This window comes from Stenella coeruleoalba (genome assembly GCF_951394435.1).
Source record: "Stenella coeruleoalba genome assembly, chromosome: 16".
NCBI lineage: Eukaryota > Metazoa > Chordata > Mammalia > Artiodactyla > Delphinidae > Stenella > Stenella coeruleoalba.
In genome coordinates, this window is record NC_137162.1 from 14,734,471 (window position 1) to 14,753,780 (window position 19,310).

Consider the following 19,310-nt stretch of genomic DNA (forward strand, 5'->3'; position numbering starts at 1 on the left):
AAGTCCAGGTGAGAGGCAACCAGGGCCTGAGCCAAAAATGGAGGGAGTAAGAATGGCAGGAGGAAGTTGTTCTATCTGCTTCAGGGCTAAAATCTAAAGAGCTTCGTGGTTACTTGGAGGTCAAAGAGGAGAAAGAGAGAAGAAAAAAAGCTAACTCCAAAGTTTCAAACTTGAGTCACTCTGAAATGGACTTTACAAAAACAGTAAAGTCAGGGTAGAAGAGCTAGTCTGGGGAGTAGGGACGGTAACAGGAGAGAGGGGGAAGGAAGAGTGGCTTTATACTGAAACACTATCAAATCCAGTGTTGGCTGGAGACCCGTGCAGTTGGGAGTTATCCTCTGAAAAGTCCCCTAAATGAGCAAAGAGAGCATCACCCTAAAGGGAGAGAGTGGACAGGATGAGAAGTTGGCTAAGGACTAATCCTCAGGGAATGCCTATGGGAACTCAGAGGGCAGAAGAAGCACGTAACGAACAGAGGGGAGGTGCTCTACATGCATTATCTCTAAGTAAATTCTAAGAAGACACCTGTGATAGACTGAGGTAAAGAACACCAGAGGGAGTTTCCAGACGTTGGAGAGGCATGATGGGGAATACTCAACAAACACTACAGAGACGTGATGACAAGTGAGAACTGAGGAAAGGGCGTTTTAATGACTACGTTTGCCATTTTGTTACTACTATGGAAAGATATTAAAGCTTAGCAATTGTACATCAGTGTTATTTCACCTCTCTCTCATAACACTGTCTACTCTTTATTCATAAAACATATTTTATAATTATGGGTTTCTTTGCATGATTATTTGTTCATGTTTATCTCCATGTAGGCTCTAAAATCTATGGGGGCAGGAATTCTGTTTTGTTCACCACCATATATCCAGTGCCTGACATGTAGCAGATACTTTTAAATATTTCTTGAATGAATAAAGGTAACAAATGAAGATTCATAATAACTATATTTTGGATAGAAGATAAAATTAGTTCCTACTATTGATTTTGTTTACTTTTAATATCAGGGTTGTTTTTTTTTATTTGACACAAAGTCGTATTATTAACAATAATCTCAGACATTTGTTCTTATCTCTGTCACTTCCTGGGCTCTCTTTCCTAATTTTGTAGCTTGTTTTGCCATGAGTGCCCACTCTTTCTTTCTTTTTATGAAGACCCATATGTTGGATGTAAACAATATTTGAATTTGCGCTTAAAAGGTCACTAACATGACATATTTTTATAATGAAGTTTTGATACAATTCAGTAGTTCTATTTCTTATTCCAGCCACCTCAAAAAAAGAGAGTGCTAAGATTAGATCAACTGGTGTGTTTCTACAAGTGTGAAGGTATTGTGGCAGAGTTATGGAAAGAAAACAGAGTCCTAAGGGACAGGAAACTCCAGAAGGTTCTGAAAGATGCAAATTAGCTTTAAAAAACTGGCTTCAGAGGCATGAGTACTGCACTGAGAGCCAGCAGACCTGGAGTCTGCTCCCAATTCATATCTGAGATTGTAGAGACCCTCTACCTCTCATTGGTGCTATGAGATTTCTTTTACTTATTTCTAAAGTGGGGCAATGTGAACGATCTACATCTTCTAAACATGCTGAGAAGATTGAGAACTAACCTTTATTAATAAAATTATTAAGAATTTTTTTAAAATTTAAGGATCCGGGACTTCCTGGTGGTGCAGTGGTTAAGAATCCTCCTGCCAATGCAGGGGACATGTGTTCGAGCCCTGGTCCTGGAAGATTCCACATGCTGCGGAGCAACTAAGCCCGTGCACCACAACTACTGAGCCTGCGCTCTACAGCCCGCAAGCCACAATTACTGAGCCCGCGTGCCACAGCTACTGGAAGCCCGCGCACCTAGAGCCTGTGCTCTGCAACAAGAAAAGCCACCCTGAAATGCAACAAAGAGTAGCCCCCACTCGCCCCAACTAGAGAAAGCCCGTGCACAGCAATGAAGACCCAAAGCAGCCAAAAACTAAATAAATAAAATAAATTAATTTAAAAGAAGAAATGGACTAAAATTATTTTAAAAAATTAAGGATCGGTGCTAATTATTTTTATTCACTAACAAGCAATATACATAGGAATACAGCTTCTTAACTGGTCCTGAGCAGCTGGAAAGGTAAGGTACTACTTAGAAACAAGTTATTTGCTCTTCCTACCCCAAACTGGTATGACTTAGCATAATCTATAGTAGAACTGTACAACAGGAGTAGAGTGAAATCCATCTTAGGATTTCCTAGCCCAATCCAGTCATTTTATACATGAGAAACGACGACCCAGAGATGAAAAGACTTGGCGACAGTTAGCTGGTGGCAGAGCTGGCTCTACAGCTTGGGACTTGGGACTCCAAGTCCATAACTCACACATACAAGCTGAAGTTCTCTTCCTATAACCACATGCCCAAGTTGCTATTACACAACGGAGTCATACGTTCATTAGCAGATGTGTCATGGCACGTGCACCTTTGCATTTTACCAAATTTCTGGAGTTAAATCACTAGGAAAGGTAAATATATCCTTCTTGCCCCCTTAAGTCCAATGCTTAGCAGAACACTCCAGGTCCTTCCTCTTTGATCTGAATGTAAAGCTTTTTCTGGAATATGGGCTATCCCGAGTACCCCTGTATCTTTATCCAGAGAAGCACAGCGATGAGGGAGAGTCTCACAGCCTGAGGATCTAGATGGCCCTGAATCTGAATTCTGGTTCACTCACTCACTGGCTGTATTGGTCCTCGGACAAGTCATTTAATCTCTCTTGAGTTTACAGATTTTTTTTTTAATCTGTAAAAGTGGGATAATAATAGCTACTTTTCAGGTTCATTAAGAGGGTTAAAAGAATTAGTGCATGTAAAGAACCTGCTTCAGTGCTCAGAATTACTAGTTCTTGTTTTCCTCTTTTCATTTGACTAAACCAAAGTTCTCTTTTTGTCATTATTATTACCCATGACACTGTGGGTAGACTATCATTTTTAAACATCGTACAATATTTCTAGATTTTTCAAAATAATCTGGTCATCCTGCCAAAACTTCTAAACCTAAAGAAAAAAGTTTCAAAATCTTAGACTTTCCAGCAGTTTCCGTTTGTTTTGTTTTGTTTTTTTGCCAAACATAAGGCAAGATCAGGGCAAAGTTCTACATTTAGGTGAAGCACTTATCTCCCTTTTGGCAGTGGACATCTGGGCCACCGGATTTTGAATCCAGTGAGAAAAGTTAATCCGCTTTGTATTACTAAGAATCCATAAACTATGAAATCCATAATCCTTCATCACAAAGTGACACAATCATGATCATTTTCAGTTTATGCTTTTGAAGAGCTCTATTTACTTTGTTCACATTTCATCTTAATGTGACTCTAAAATGCTTGGGGACCTTGCTGTCCAAGGTGATTGGAGACACGCAGCAGGGTTACTTGATATGCCCTGTTTTTATGAGGACGTCAGTCTTCCAACCACTTTGAGGCAGAAGAGAAGTGGCTGTGTACATATATCAACAGCAGAAATCTCACTTTAGCCCAAGACAGTCTGGCATTGCTGGCAGTGGTTGCTCACAGAAAATACAGGAATGAAGCAGCAGGTTTACAGGGCTGGGGAGCAGGGAACCTAATTAGCCCAGCTCCAGGAGTGCCAAAAAGCCTATTTAATATTTTTTGCTTTTACTCTCCTAAGCTACCTAGAGGGAGAATTGCTCATAAACATCTAAATTCATTACATGGAAAAAAAAAAAAAAGAAGAAGAAAAAAAAAAAAAAGAAGAAGAAGAAGGGAAAGATTACTGCATGGGGTAATCTAAAGGATGAATCTGCAGTTTCTCTTTTGACCTCTGCTAAGATGAGAGCCATGGAAGGGAACTTCACACATTTTAGACAGACATTAAAGGGCCATGTCTAATTATTACTTGCTAAATATTACTGAAATATATGCTGGTAGAAAGAGAATAAAGTCCAAAGACAATGCCATATTTTGAATTAAAAAAAAAAAATCCACTACTTGCTACTTAAAAGAGATGGCCAGAACTAGCCCCTGCTTGTTTCCGAATCACTTATTTGTTAGTGCTGGCATTCAGGTTCTGAGAGAAAACCACCACGCTCATGGGATGCTTCCATCTTCTCCATACCCCCAAACTCATCCTTCTCTTAAATGCTTTCATTCATAGTCGTGAAGAGTGCATTATGAACAGCATCACTCGACATTTAGGAAGCTACATTTCAAAAAAGGGCCTGATAAAAAAAATTAGAAACTGTGCAAAGTATTGCAAGAGAACTTCTAATCTAATAATTAATGCTTATTCCTCATTGAATAGATACACTCACATTAGGAGACATAAATAGCCCAAGAGCCAAGAGAAGACTCTGGGCGCCCTGACCTTCACACAGTGGGGATGGGGTCAGGGGTCTGTCCATGAAGCTACTCCACTACCTCCTTCTTTTTTTTTTTTTTTTTTTTTTTTTTTGCGGTACGTGGGCCTCTCACTGTTGTGGCCTCTCCCGTTGCGGAGCACAGGCTCCGGACGCGCAGGCTCAGCGGCCATGGCTCACGGGCCCAGCCGCTCCACGGCACGTGGGATCCTCCCGGACTGGGGCACGAACCCGTGTCCCCCGCATCGGCAGGCGGACTCTCTGAGCCACCAGGGAAGCCCAGTACCTCCTTCTTAACTCCCCTAACCTCTAACCCTGCACCAACGCTGGAGGAGGCTCTTCAGCACATAAGGCTCCTAGCTGTGCAATTTGAGAATCAATGAATGGATTCTAGTTCAATTGCTCATTTTATTGTTGTCCACTGAGTCTCATAGACAGAAGTGGTTGCTCAAGGTCATGTTTCCCAGGTTTCCTATCATTATCATAATCATCAAGAACATTTATGAACTGCTTTCTAAACACAGGGCACTGTGATAAGCATAGGCACACAGATGGACTTCCTGTAAAGATATGAGATAAGCCAAACTCTAGCAATGAGATAACCAATGTCAGTATTTCCCTCCCGAGAACAAATATGGTTCCCAAACTATCACTGGAAGGCATTTCCTCTCAAATATTGGATGATACTATGTTAAGTTTTAATTGACTGGGTACACACCAAATATCTTGATGAAAAGTGAAAAAATAAGCCATTTCGTTTGTATACTGGTGTCAGCATTTGCCTTGTTTAGGGAAAACATAGATGTGAGCATTAGAAAATTCCTCTCTATAGGCGCTGCCTTTACTTTCCCCCAGTAAAGTCAAGAGTTTTCAAAAACTTTTATTGTTCCCCACAACTTACCATAAAGAATTTCAAACATACAGCAAAGTGGAAAGAATTTTAAAATGGACTCCAGTATTCCCATCACCTAGATTCTACCATTAACATTTGCTTTACTTGCTTTATGACATATCTGTCCTTCTACTCATCCTACTATCCATCCATCAATAACATTATGTCCTTGATGCATTTCAAAGTAGACTACAGACAGAAGACAATGCTTTACTTTGAAGGAGTAGAATCAATGACTCTTCCTCTTCCTACTCCTATAAAGTTAGCTAGAGAAATTTTATTAGTTTTTTTTAAACCAAGAACAAACTCATCCTGAATTATTCACACAGATATTCAACATAGTTCGATCTACAGTCACCGCAAGAAGTGTTGTGAATGAACTCAAGGTTTTGTCTACTTGTGTGAACCCTGGGGACATTTTCAGTACTCCTCCAAATGTTTGGCTTTGTGAAGACACAGGCTGTAGATTATAGAGCAATAAGCTCTCTGCTATAGATCATCAGGAAAAATTACCTGGAATGTTAGTAATAAGTATTTTTTGTTGTTGCTTTTCTCTTTACTGTAATGTTTTTCCAATAATTCCTTGAGTATAGAGATACAGAGATTTATATACACCAAGTCTCTCATTTATAAAGTGAGTTTTATAATACCTATGGCACAGGCCTGTCGTAAGGATCAAATGTGAAAAATAGGAAACACTATGCACGTCTAATTTACCATTACCATTAGTAATTGCAGTGCATCTCTAATAAAACACAGCTGAGGTAATGGTCCACACTGCTATTTGGCTTTTTCAAATCAGTCAAAAAGATTTCAAAGGTTAAAGGGACAGCGTATTGGCAGTCGCCTTCACTCTGCCCATCAGTACATCATCTTGTCAAGGATCTAGAAGAACCTTGGTGTATATCACACAGACTTGTTTTCATTAGTAAAGTGTTTGTATTGGAAATCATCCCAGCTTTGAAACAATACTTCCATTAGCTGGGCACAGTACCTACAATTATCCATCTTATCTGACCAGTGCCAAGCTATTCTATTTACTGCATCCCATTTACCTTGGTTGTTCTGAAAGGAGAAAAGTAAGGCATTGGCTCAACATATGAGAAGGTTTGTTTCATTGAATAAACATCTACAAATGAACTTTGGGTAGAAACTCCTGCAACAAGATATCATCAGGTACCATAAATGACAAGTCTAAAGGTGATGGAATTCCTCTGTCCCTGTATGGGAAAAATTCTGTTACATAAATATCTTAAAATTTATAAGGTATAAAGTAGTGTGGCTTCCATTTTTGTGTCTCGTTGGACACAAATCAAGAAAGTGAGGAGCAAGGTCAAAGCTAACTAGGGAACTAAGGAAAGAAAACTAAGCAGGGAGCTGAGTTTATCATCAACTACTGTTGAGAACCTGCCAGATCTCTGGCACGTTATTTTATCCTTAAGGGGAACTGAAGAGAAAGATTTGAAATCACCCTGACCCTCAAAAAGCATCCGTTTCACCGAGAGTCCTTTAAAGAAAACAATCGGGAGAAAGAATAATCAGAAATTGTAAGCAGATGGAAGAGGATATGCACAAAGAGAGAAATAAGCATGGTTTGTGATTTAGTTACAAGTTATACTCAACACGGGGCATGTTTACAATGTGGACAACTGTCGAAGCAATGAGAAGATCTCTAAGAGGATACAGAGTTACCTCGAATTCAAAATATACTTTTTATGCAGGAAAAGGAGAATCAGAGGAAAAGGCTGGCTGTGCTCAAGTGAAGGAGAGGGTCCTTGGGTCCATGAACCACACCTGTCCGGTGCTGACAGCAAGAACTTATCTTCAATATTCCAGGATGGTTGCAGCAAGCTTTTATCCTCCGATGCCGCAAAACATTCCAAACATGTAAGTAAGTTCCCTAATTAGATTCCATATTTATGAAACAAGCTTCTAATCGTATTTCTAATTTGGCATCCCATATGACACACATACTGGGAGAAAAGAAGCTGCCCAAAAGGGTCACTTTGCCCTGCTAGTGAGATGACTCATTGCAATGACAACAACAAATTGAAGTGTGTCCGTACGTACATACATGTCTTATGTTATACACAAATACACACATATATTCAACACGTATTTTTTAGGAGAAACACTTGCAAATCTGAATTTATAGCAAGGCAGATATCTAGATATTTGGGTAGAAGTTTGTATTCTAATAAAATGTTACCATGCTGTAAATCAGAACCTTGTAAATGTCTTTATTGTGCTATCTGGTAGTATTGTTTACTTCTTCTGTTCCATCTGCATGTTTTGCTTAACTGCTGACGGTGCCTCATTCATCTTACCTGACTGCCCTGGGGGAGGGGCACCTGATGATCCTCGTGGTAGACAGAGAAACACAGTCAGAACCGCCGCTCTGTTCCCAGCACATGGTTCAATGGCTATTGGTTTGGGTGCTCCCTGAAAAAGAAAACCCATTCTAAATTTGCACAGTTTACACGACACTGCTATCTTACTTTTTTCCTACTATGCTTCAGGCAGCTAAAATGTTTATTCCTAGTAGTTGAAGGCACACCATTTCTCATTTTTTAATAGTTCAGTTGAATACTTTATTGCAGTAATATGTGGTTTTTTGGTGATGGTGGTCGTTTACATTTAGAAGACATTTTCCTTGGGGTATTACATATTAGCACATATTTTTGCAATTTTGGAAAAGTACTCATTGCTTTGTTCTATTTTTATCTTTTTTTTTTTATCCCTAATAGATTTTATTTTTTAAAGAAGTCTTAGGTTTACAGCAAAATTAAGAGGAAGCTACGGAGATTTTCCATAAACCCACTGCCCCCATGCATGCACAGCCTCCCCTATCGTTAACATCCCCACCAGAGTAGCACTTGTGTACAAGCTGAGGAACCAACACTGACACATCTCTACCACCCGGAATACATAGTTTACATTAGAGTTCACTCCTGGTGTTGTACATTCTATGGGCTTGTCAAATGTATAATGACATGTATTTTTCATTATAGTATCATATAGAGTAGTTTCCCTGCCCTAAAAATCCTTTGTGTTCTGCCTATTCATCCCTCATCCCACCCCCAACCCCTGGAAACCACTGATCTTTTGACTGTCCCCATAGTTTTGCTTTTCCCAGAATGTCGTATAGTTGAAATCATATAGTATTTAGCTTTTTCAGATTGAATTATTTCACTTAAAAATATGCATTTAATGTTCCTCCGTGTCTTTTTTTTAATTGGAGTATAATTGCTTTACGATGTTGTGTTAGTTTCTGCTGCACAATGAAGTGAATCAGCTCTATGTATCCATATATCCCTTCCCTCCCTCGGACCTCCCTCCCCCTCCCCCCATCCCACCCATCTAGGTCATCACAGAGCACGGAGCTGAGCTCCCTGTGCTATACAGCAGGTTCCCACTAGCCATCTATTTTACACATGGTAATGTGTTTATGTCAAACCTAATCTCCCAATTCACCCCACCCTCCCCTTCCTCCCATGTCCACAAGTCCGTTCTCTACGTCTGCGTTTCTATTCCTGCCCTGCAAATAGGTTCATCTGTACTATCTTTTTACTGTCCCTGTAGTTTTGCCTTTTCCAGAATGTCATATAGTTGAAATCATACTGTACTCAGCTTTTTCAGGTTGACTTATTTCACTTAAAAATATGCAGTTAATGTTCCTCCGTGTCTTTTCATTGTTTGATAGCTCATTCATTTTTAGTGCTCCATAACATTCCGTTGTCTGGATGTACCATGGTTTAGTTATCCATTCAGCTACTGAAGGACATCTTGACTGCTTCCAAATTTTGGCAATGATGAATAAAGCTGCTATAAACATTGCGTGGACATGAACTCTCGACTCCTTTGGGTGAATATTAAGGAGCATGATTGCTGCTGGATCCTATGGTACCATATGTCATTTTAACACGAAATCCTGGCACACTGTAGATGTGCAACAGGCCTACATTTGAACAAACGAATGCATTTTTTTTAAGGATTTCTTTTGATGTGGACCATTTTTAAAGCCTTTTTTGAATTTGTGACAATGAAACTGTTTTGGTGTTTTGGCCACGAGGTAGGTGGGATATTAGCTCCCTGACCAGGGATCAAACCCACACGCCCTGCATTGGAAGGCGAAGTCTTAACCACTGAACCACCAGGGGAAGTCCCTGAATGCATTTTAGTATATTTGATATTTGATATGTCGTCTGTGAGCCACCAGGTTATGCAATTTCTGTTGCTTTTTCGCAACTGTTTCCTCTCACCAATGATAACAGTTTATCTAATCAAATTATCACAATCCAAAATAGTCCGTTGACATATCTTTAAAATTTTTTTTTCCAGTTTTATTGAGCTATAACTGACATACAGCAAGGCACACCTTTAATATCATTTCAGTGAAATACATATGTAATAATCACCCACCAATGCATTTGTATAAATAATATGACTTTAGAAATAAAGTAAATGAATATATGATAATGATTATAACGGTAATGCTAATATGTTATTAAATACTATGGATTAGGTATTCAAAATGCTTTACATATATTAACTTATTTAAATCTTACAACAACCCTGTAAGATGAGAACATGAAAGCAAGAAGTTAAAAGAACTTGCTCAAATTCACACAACTAGGAAGTAGCAGGGCTGGGATTTATACTCAGGCTGCTTCCTGAGTCCATGTTCTTAGCAACACAATGCAGTTTATCATATTGTGAATGTACAAAAAAATCATGCACCCACACACACAAACATAAACACACGTGCAAGCACATGTGTGTGAACATACACAATCCAGGCACACACATGTGAACAAAAACACACAGAATTAAGGTTTAAATACAACGTCACCTTTGAAACAATAGGAACATCATTTGGCTGAGGAATGGTGGTTTTGGCTACTTCACTCAAAAAGTGCAGGCGAGACATGGTTGACTTAAAGTCACATCTATACATAAAGGCAAAATTAAATGGAGGAGAAAATACCACTACTTTAATTATTAGAACAAATGATTTGTTTAGTCTTTTTTTTTTACTGATGTTTGAATTTTTCAGAAGGAATACAGACATATGTAGTCATCCACCTAGAATATCTTAGAATATTGCCATTTCCAGAAAGTTTAATGAGGCATTAAAGATAAAATATGTTCCCTTTCATGTAAAACTTAGACTGAAATTTCTGGTGACAACGGATTTATGTTGTTATAAAGGATTTCTCCTTTATAGCAGCATAAATCTCACATTTTAAAATTATCCTCATACAGATACATTTTGGGAATTTTGAACATAAAGGTGAAAGTAGCCATGGTAGTAGAAGGGCATAAAAATCTTCCAAGAAAATGCTGTAAGCAATGTTGCAATACTTGTATCAAGTTACAAGATCTATGGTTTTCCCCTTTAAAGCTTACATTTAATTTAACAGACTTATTTTTGAAAATGTTAAGCCAGAATCAGCATAAGTACATAGATATTCTCCAATGATGTAAATATTTAGAGAATAGGCTTGTCATATTCCAAGGCTAAAAGAAAAACACTATGAATGTTTTGAATCGTATTTCTAGGCTACTAAAATTTATCCTAATTTAATAAATGCAAAGTATATGTAAAGGTCAATTGGTTAAAATATACTAAAGGAAAATAAAATGAATTCAGGTTTAAATGATGGCGATATATTAGAAATACCCAAATCCCTTTTAATATACCTAAGAAATAATTTATCATTTCTACCATCAGGCAAGGTTTTCTTTGTTATTTTATTTGTAAGAGCTCAACGGCACTACTCAAAATATACAAAGCCACGTTATAATACATGATTATAAAACTCAGAAAAGAAGAATTTCATGATTACAACAAAACAACACAAACAAAACAAAACCACCAGTTGAGAAACAGTGGTTCTTGGTTTACGAGATTTAGAAAAACAAGACACAAAGTGAGAGTACATCTGTTGATGAATAGCTAACATTTATTAAGTGCTTACGATATGCCTCGTGCATATTGTGTGTTGACAGGTTACCTTTCCTGCTGCTTTTAACACTAGAAGAAAAGGTTGTAAACATCAAGTGCTGATGCCAAAAGCACCAATTGAAAGAAAAATTAGTAAAAAATAACTGTAAGTTTCAAGTAGAAAATGGTTTAATTATTTAATACTTTAAACTGAAGAGGGTCAGCAATGGATAGAGTATAGTAAGATATGTTGACCATGGGAAAGGAATTATGTTTGCATAAAAGCCACTTCTGTAATATCTTCTTTAATATAATTCTCTCACTCTTAATTCTACTGCTATTGCACAGAAAACATTCAAAAATTTCATTATATTGATAAGCTATATGAAACGAGATTATAATCCTATTCTGAAATCAAACTGGCTTACAACTTTGTCTATTTTTAGCTATAAAATTTTCATAAAAGGATATTAGCAAAAATATGAATTATTCATTATGATAAAAATATTAGTGACTAGCACAGCTCTTTGACACTTCTGGCAGGAATTCATATAATTTAAAAAATTATTTCCAAAGACTGTGGCAAATATCACTTTCAATAAAGTATTTTAAATAAAAAAGAAAAACACTTCATAGCACTTGAATTTTGCAAGAGAAAACAGCAAAACCCCATGAATGATATTTCTGATACCTTGAGGTTTGTCAGTTGTTTAGCAATAAATACATAACCATGAATCAAAATCATTTCACAATGACATAACATGTTCACTGAACTGTGCAATTTATCATGTATTTTCCATGGCTGCCTTTGAAAGAGATAAGGCATGGGTTTGTTTGCCCACAGCACTCAGCAAATGTGATTTACTTCTAGGCATTTTCATATTTGTTGTACCGAAAGAAGCTGGCGTTAGACCGTGCCAGAAAATAGCACTGACAGTCATGTAATTAGCAGTCCTTGTTCATTAAGCACACGGAGCTTTTGCAAAAGACTCGTTTTGTTCACACTAGTGTTTTTCAACCTATTGTACTTAAATCTTCAGGTTCTTGTTTTTTTGGAGCAACAATTCTATGTTGAACTCTTCTCATTTTTCAGCTATTAAAGACAAGCAAATTACCAGAGAAGCTCCTGGAATCATAAGGATTTTCAAGATTACAGTTCTTAAAACTCATAATAACATGTCCTAAAAAAGGGAGGCCACTATCTGAACCTGGGATCTAGCCTGGGAAACTGCTGCTATAAGAATCACTGGACGTGTTGAAGATACCAACAGGCAAAGCTGGCTACTTGCTCCTTCCTCCACTGGCCTTCTCAAAGAGTGAGTGAAGTAGTAGGCGGGTGACACTGGAAACTAACCCCAGCAGCTAAGGATTTAAGAGAATTATCTGATGTCCTTGGACTAGTCATTGCAATTTAAGTAGGGTTTTAGTTCAATGCTCTAGAACTCCAAAGATTAGAAGGATGTTATTTCCCTTCTCAAAAAACTTTCAGAACTATGGAAAAGAATCTGAAAAACAGTATATATATACACACACACACACATATATATAACTGAATCATTTTACTGTACACCTGAAACTTTTTAAATCAACTATACTTCATTAAAAAATAAAATGAAACAGAAAGCAAAACTTTCAGTACTGCCTCAGTAGGGCTTGCAAACTCAAATCTCTTCAAGGAACAGCTAACATTTCTTAAGTGCTTACAACATGCCTTATGCTACGCCAAATGCTTACATGGGTTTAATTCTACCACAAGAGGTAGGGGCTATTCCCATTTCATAATTTGTGAAACTGAAGCTCAGAGTTTAAATAACATAACTAAGGTTGCAGACCTAATAGGTGACCAAACCAGGATTTGGAAAACTATAGTCTATTTTCTGAGCTCGTATGACTAACCGTTATGCATACTGTCTATAATAGGTAAGAAGACTGCCTTAACTTGTAGAATAAGACAATAAAAAGCGGTCGGTACCAGAGTGAGCAGAAAAGTACAAGATTTATTTAAAACATTAAATCTCAAAAATTTTGCTGCCAAAAAAACATGCCTATGTGTCAAAACGGGCTGAGAGCTGCCACTTTGTAAAATGGAGTCCAAGAGGTCATTTCAGGGTTGCCAGGCTCTTGTGTCTCCCCACTCATCAAACTTTAGCTTTTATTCTGCACAAGCTCCATGTTTTAGTCAATGTTAAGTGCTCACTCTTTAACGTCTGTGCCCAGGGTTTCCAGAATCTGTTCCTTCCTTCCTTCATAATATTCCTACTGTCCAGGAGATCCTTCCTATAGGCCTCTAACTTTCCTAAAATTACATATCCCTCAAAGCCAACTCACCCATGAAGCTTTCCCTGGTCTGAGGTATTTAGTTTCTCCCTCCTTAGTTCTTTAATTGTTACGGCCCTTTTCATTTTCCACCTTGAGTGACACTTGGGCAACTGCCCTGTCTTCCCACTGGAAGAAGCTCCTTGAGGGCAGGTCCAGTTTCTTATTCATGTCTATTGGCCCTGTACTTACTTCTTCTTTTTGAAAAGCCTAAGTATGGCACCTGTGTTACCTTTTGGGGACTGATGTTTCCCAGTCTTTTACTATAGGTATTGATGTAATTGTTGTATTAGATGACAACATAGGAATCTATTAGATTCCTACTCTTCCAAGGCAGGTGTCATATTGGATTCCTTTTTGCCTTACCTATAGTATCTAATGGAGTGCATTTTACACATGGTAAGTGAACGAGTAAATGAAAGAATAAATGCAATTGTCACATGGTGAGATAACAGGGAGGTATGACTCAGTTTCTACCCACTCATCAAACGTATGAGTGGGTAGAAACTGATTTAAATTAAATTATGGATATTAAAGGGATAAAATAAAACACTGAAAAATAATATCAGCCAACATTTATTGAGTACTTCCTAGGAACCAGGAGCTGTGCTAAGCACTTAATAGGCATTATTGTGTTATTTTCTATTTTATACAGATGAGGGAATTGAAATTCAGAGAGGTCAGATAATATTCTCTGGGTAACACAGCTAGTGAGTGGCAGATCCAGGATTGGAACCCAGGTCTGTTTGATTCTAGTATCTTTATTCTTAAACACTATACAATACTGCTAAAAAGTATAGCTTAAGAAGCCAAGGAGTCTCTCATTCTCTCAGCTTGACGATTAATAGGAGGAATATAAAAATTATATGCGTATACTTGCCCCATTTCTGAGCAGGGTCCAGAACACTTGAGTTCTAGGACCAGTTCTGCCAGTATCTAGTTGTGTGATCCTGGGCATATTACTGAATCAGTTTTCCCAACTGGGAAATGAACAAGTAGGCTGGATGACTTTAGGATCTCTTCAACATTCTGTGACTATGATTTATGGACAACCTCCAGAATGTGTGACGTAACAATATCTAACACTTAGTGTAAGTACAGTGAAATTTGAAATTTCCAAGCCTTAGTAATTTTTTTCCTGTTCAAGTACTTTAAATGACACATCTAATTTTTAAAGCACATTATTATACCATATGATGAATACATCACATAATACTAAGTGGCCACCACTGCATGCCAAAAAAGCAATTAGAAAATTGAATCAAGGAATTGAGGATTCATGTGGATATGTTATACCTGTCAGCAGTAATAAGTGTTTTGACAAGGACAGAATAAAGTCTGACAGTATACACAAATACTAATCTGATGTATGAGTGAAATGTTAAAAATGCAAACAACTGCACATTAATCACTCTAACATTTCCCTATTAGAACACTTTTAACGCTATTCTTATCAGAATCTACTTATAATTAAAAATGAGTCTTTTTCAACAGCTTGCAGAAGTTGGTATTTGCAGTGTAATGACTGCTTATATTGATATAAAATTTAGTTTTCAGTCACATTAGTAAAATAGAATTAATCTGCTGAACATTGAATTAAGTCAGCCTGACGACTTGGCTCACAGCTGATGAACTGTGTTGATTCTATAGGATCAGCAAATACCAAGACCCCAGATCTCAGAAACAGATTCTCTGATTTCGTTGTTTAGATTTGGGAAGAAAACCAAAAGTGAAAATCATATTCTCTCCTTATTTACCATTTGTATGAAATGATAAAGGGAGAAACACATTAGCTAGCTTTACTCGCTAGGAGAATAATTCATATTAATAAAAGAAATTAAGCTGATGGACACTCTCAAAACCAGGGTTAAACTGCATTAGAAGAAAATTCAAAGAGAATAAAGTATTACATGTGGGAATAGGTAAAGGAATAAAACATAATATTCGCAGAATTAGTATGCTGCTCCTGCAGTTTCAAGGTATTTCTATCGTAAACTTAATTTTCATATTGTACCAAATATTTTTTCTTTGTTGAAATGTCTCTACTTTCATTCTCTGCTCAAAATCTCTCACTACACACATATGCACACACACGTGCACACACACTCACACACACACTCATATACACACATATTCAAGGTTTATATCTATAGTAAAATATATAGTTTAACTGAGTTTTGCTGTTATTTTAATTGTGTGGCATTGAGTTGGGGAGTGAAGAGGCTGGACTGTGATAGCAGTTATTTTGCCACCTATTTTTTCACAGGTATTTAGGTCCCAGAAGATGAGGATAGTATCTCTTTTTGAGATATTATATAATCATGCTCTGCCCCTGAGCTGGTCAATACAGATGCATGTTAATAGGGGATGACTTCGAACAGATTATCTTTAAAAGTTGATTCCTGATAGTATTTTTCAAAAATCTGAAATAGATTATCTCTCAAGTAATTGCCATAATTAGATTTTTTACAACCTGTAATTTTCTCCATAGCTCTGTGCAGAGAGCAACCTAACCATTATACTTCATACACTCATTTCAAAATTGGGACCGTCCTTTTCGACCTCAAAAAATATTGCTAAGTACGAGAGACAAATGTGCCTGCCAAATCAACTGACTTCCCGTCTTGCTTCAGCCCACCCTGTGCTCTTGGTCATTTCATCCACCCAGACTACTTGCCAATGTCTACCATTTCTGCAAGATCCAGCTCAAAACTCTCAGTCGGCAAGAAGCCACCCCAGGTCGTCCTAGGCCACTCCAGGACCTCCTCACTTTATTCCATCTCAATAATCAGGAGTAAGTTATTTTTCCTGTTGCGGCCATTCAGAGCAAGTGTAATGTAGTGATTAAGAGAACAACCTTTAGCAACCACTGCCTGGGTTCAAATCACATAAGCTCTCTGTACCTCAAGTTTCTTAGCTGTAAAATGGAGCTAACAACACCTTCCTCATAGTGTTGTTATGAGGATTAAACGTTATATATTATGTACATATAGGATGTATATTATATACAGATATAATATACATATAGAATATATGTATTTTACGTATCTGTATGTGTATATATATATACACATACCCACATAGGTATATATATCACAGTACTTGGTAAAGGTCAGCTATTACTATTATTATGCTATTCTTCCCAGTTCCCACTTTGCTTTAGAATTATTTTCTGTTCCACTAAAGAATATGCTCAACTCAAAAGTAAGCTATTTGAAGGCAGGTACCATATTTTTAAAAGTTCTGTTAATGGTGTGCAATTAATTAATTAAGAAATTAAGCCTCCAAGGGAGAATTTTATTGACGGCTTATAGGGTGGGAAAAATCTGATCTCAATGCCAAGTTTTCTCATTTTTGTTCTCTGCTTTTATCAAGGAGTCTGATCCGACGGTGAACATTATGTGCTACACAGAGTAAACTTTTCCTGGCACCTAAGCTGTGTGATCGATAAGTATTTCATGGATAAATGAATATTTGATTTTTCTTTTCCAAATTGTGCACAAGGGAAATCTCTACATGTTGTGACAAAAAGTTATAAAGAGAAGCTTCATCTATAGCAGATGGATATAAGCCAGCAGGAAAGTTAGAAAATCAGGATCTTGGTATCACCCTCCATGTTGGTCCTTTCCAAAACACATTACGTCATAAATGCAAAATGTGACCTTAGTCTTGCTGCTGATAGATCCATTCAATTTAAAACGTAAATGTGTTAGGCCCCCTGCTGGCAACTGGGGGTAGAGCGCTACACAGGCACAGTGCCTGCCCTGGTAAAGCTGCCATCAGGGCAGTCAGGCTGAGGGCAACTAAGATGACGTCAGAGCTAAATGTGCTCACAGAGTTATGCACGGAGCCCTGGGGGCGGGAGTGGAAGGAGGGGGAGGGACGAGTCGTTCTCTTGGGGAAGGACGTTCCCTTGCTGACGGTGACTAGGAGAATGAGGATGGAGAGTTTTGGTAGCAGGAAAAGCATGGACCCAGAGGCATAAAGGCACACAGCTTGTTTAGGAAATTGCTAGAAGTTCATTGGGGATAGAGCCTCAGAAGTGTTGATTAGACAGGGATGAGAAGAGGTCAGAGAGGAGGCTGAGGTCCTCTGTGAAACAGGGCTCTCATCATCCCCTTCTCATTCTTCCTGGTCATGACTGAGATTATCAATACCTGCTTAGAAAGTTATAGATGCTCAGATGGAACCTGACAACTGCAGCACAGAGTGGGCCTCTGTGCAACCTTCACCAAGACATGCTGCAAATCATCCCAAATGGACATCAACAAACTTTTCTTTATCAGGAACCCACAGTGCTTTTTTATTAAACTATTGTTCAAATCTGTTATACCAAGTGAACATTAAATTAAAGCATTTATTTCTGAAACCTCAATCATAAAACTAAATCAAGAAACTCTGTGAAAACTGTCAGCAGAAAAAATACAAGTGCAGACATGGCAATATTCTTAATGAGGAATCAAATGTTAATGGATCCAGCATAATAAATGACTTTCTGGTATGATTATTATGCCAATCACAGCCTATTATAAGTAACGAAAGCATGGACAAAACTCTGAAAGATCTTATCTGATTGGTTACAAAAATATGTATATAATTAAAATACAGTAAAACCTACCTAGATGTCTAAGGGAATGAGTCATTCTGGATGACAGAGTTTTCCCAGAAAGTTGAACATTAACCCTATAAAGACTTTGCTATTTTAAGGTATAGTTTTTAGTAAGTGTGAAATCTCTTTCAATACCCACTTCTCTGCTTCTCAACCAGACTCTAATATACTAAAGGTAATCTAGCATCGTCTCCATGTCCAGTGATCGCCCTTATGAATATCAACTTCCATAACATACTGAAGACACATGGAGTTTCAAATGTATGTATGAATATGTACATTATATGGATTAAAGACCTGAAACCATAAATGTCCTGAAAGAGAACACAGGTAGAGCACTATTTGACATAAATCATAGCAATATTTCTTTTGGATCTGTCTCCTAAGGCAAAAGAAACAAAAGGAAAAATAAATAAATGGGACCTAATTAAACTTACAAGCTTTTGTACAGCAAAGGAAACCACTGACAAAATGAAAAGACAATCAACTGAATGGGAGAAAATATTTGCAAATGATATGACCAATAAGGAGTTAATATCCAAAAATATATAAACAGCTCATACAACTCAATATAAAAAAACCAATCTGATTAAAAAATGGGCAAAAGACCTGAGTAGACATTTTTCCAAAGAAGATACACAGATGGCCAATAGGCATATGAAAAAGTGTTCATCACTAATCATCAGAAAAATGCAAATCAAAACCACAATGAAATATCACTTCACACCTGTCAAAATGGCTATCATCAAAAAGTCTACAAGTAACAAATGTTGGCAAGAATGTAAAGAAAAGGGAACCCTAGTACACTGTTAGTGGAATTGTAAATTGGTCCAGCCACTATGCAGAACAGTATGGAGGCTGCTCAAAAGGCTAAAAATAGAACTACCATATGATCCAGCAATTCCGCTGCTGGGTATATATCTGAAGAAAACAAAACACTAAGGTGAAACAGTACACGAACCCTAATGTTCACAGCAGCATTATTTACAATATCCAAGATATGGAAGCAACCTAAGTGTCCACCAACAGACGAATGGATAAAGAAGATGTGGTGTATGTATACAACGAATATTACTCAGCCATAAAAAAGAATAAATTCTGCCATTTGCAACAATGTGAATGGATGTAGAGGGTGTTATGCTTAGTGAAATGAGTCAGACAGAGAAAGAAAAATATTCTATGTTATCACTTATATG

General features: G+C 37.5%; 1 protein-coding gene across 6 annotated transcripts in view; it reads right to left on the reverse strand.

The window, feature by feature from the left end:
- The window catches only part of ATRNL1 (attractin like 1), a 696,391-nt gene that overhangs the window by 123,015 nt on the left and 554,066 nt on the right, over positions 1 to 19,310 (reverse strand). For all 6 annotated transcript variants that reach the window (XR_013824301.1, XR_013824302.1, XR_013824303.1 and 3 more), the window contains exon 28: positions 7,570 to 7,684. Coding sequence is in view for 1 of the 6 variants with exons in the window: in XM_079900307.1 (XP_079756433.1) it covers positions 7,570 to 7,684 (115 nt within the window). In the remaining 5 variants the exon portion in view is untranslated. The remainder of the gene's footprint in view (positions 1 to 7,569; positions 7,685 to 19,310) is intronic.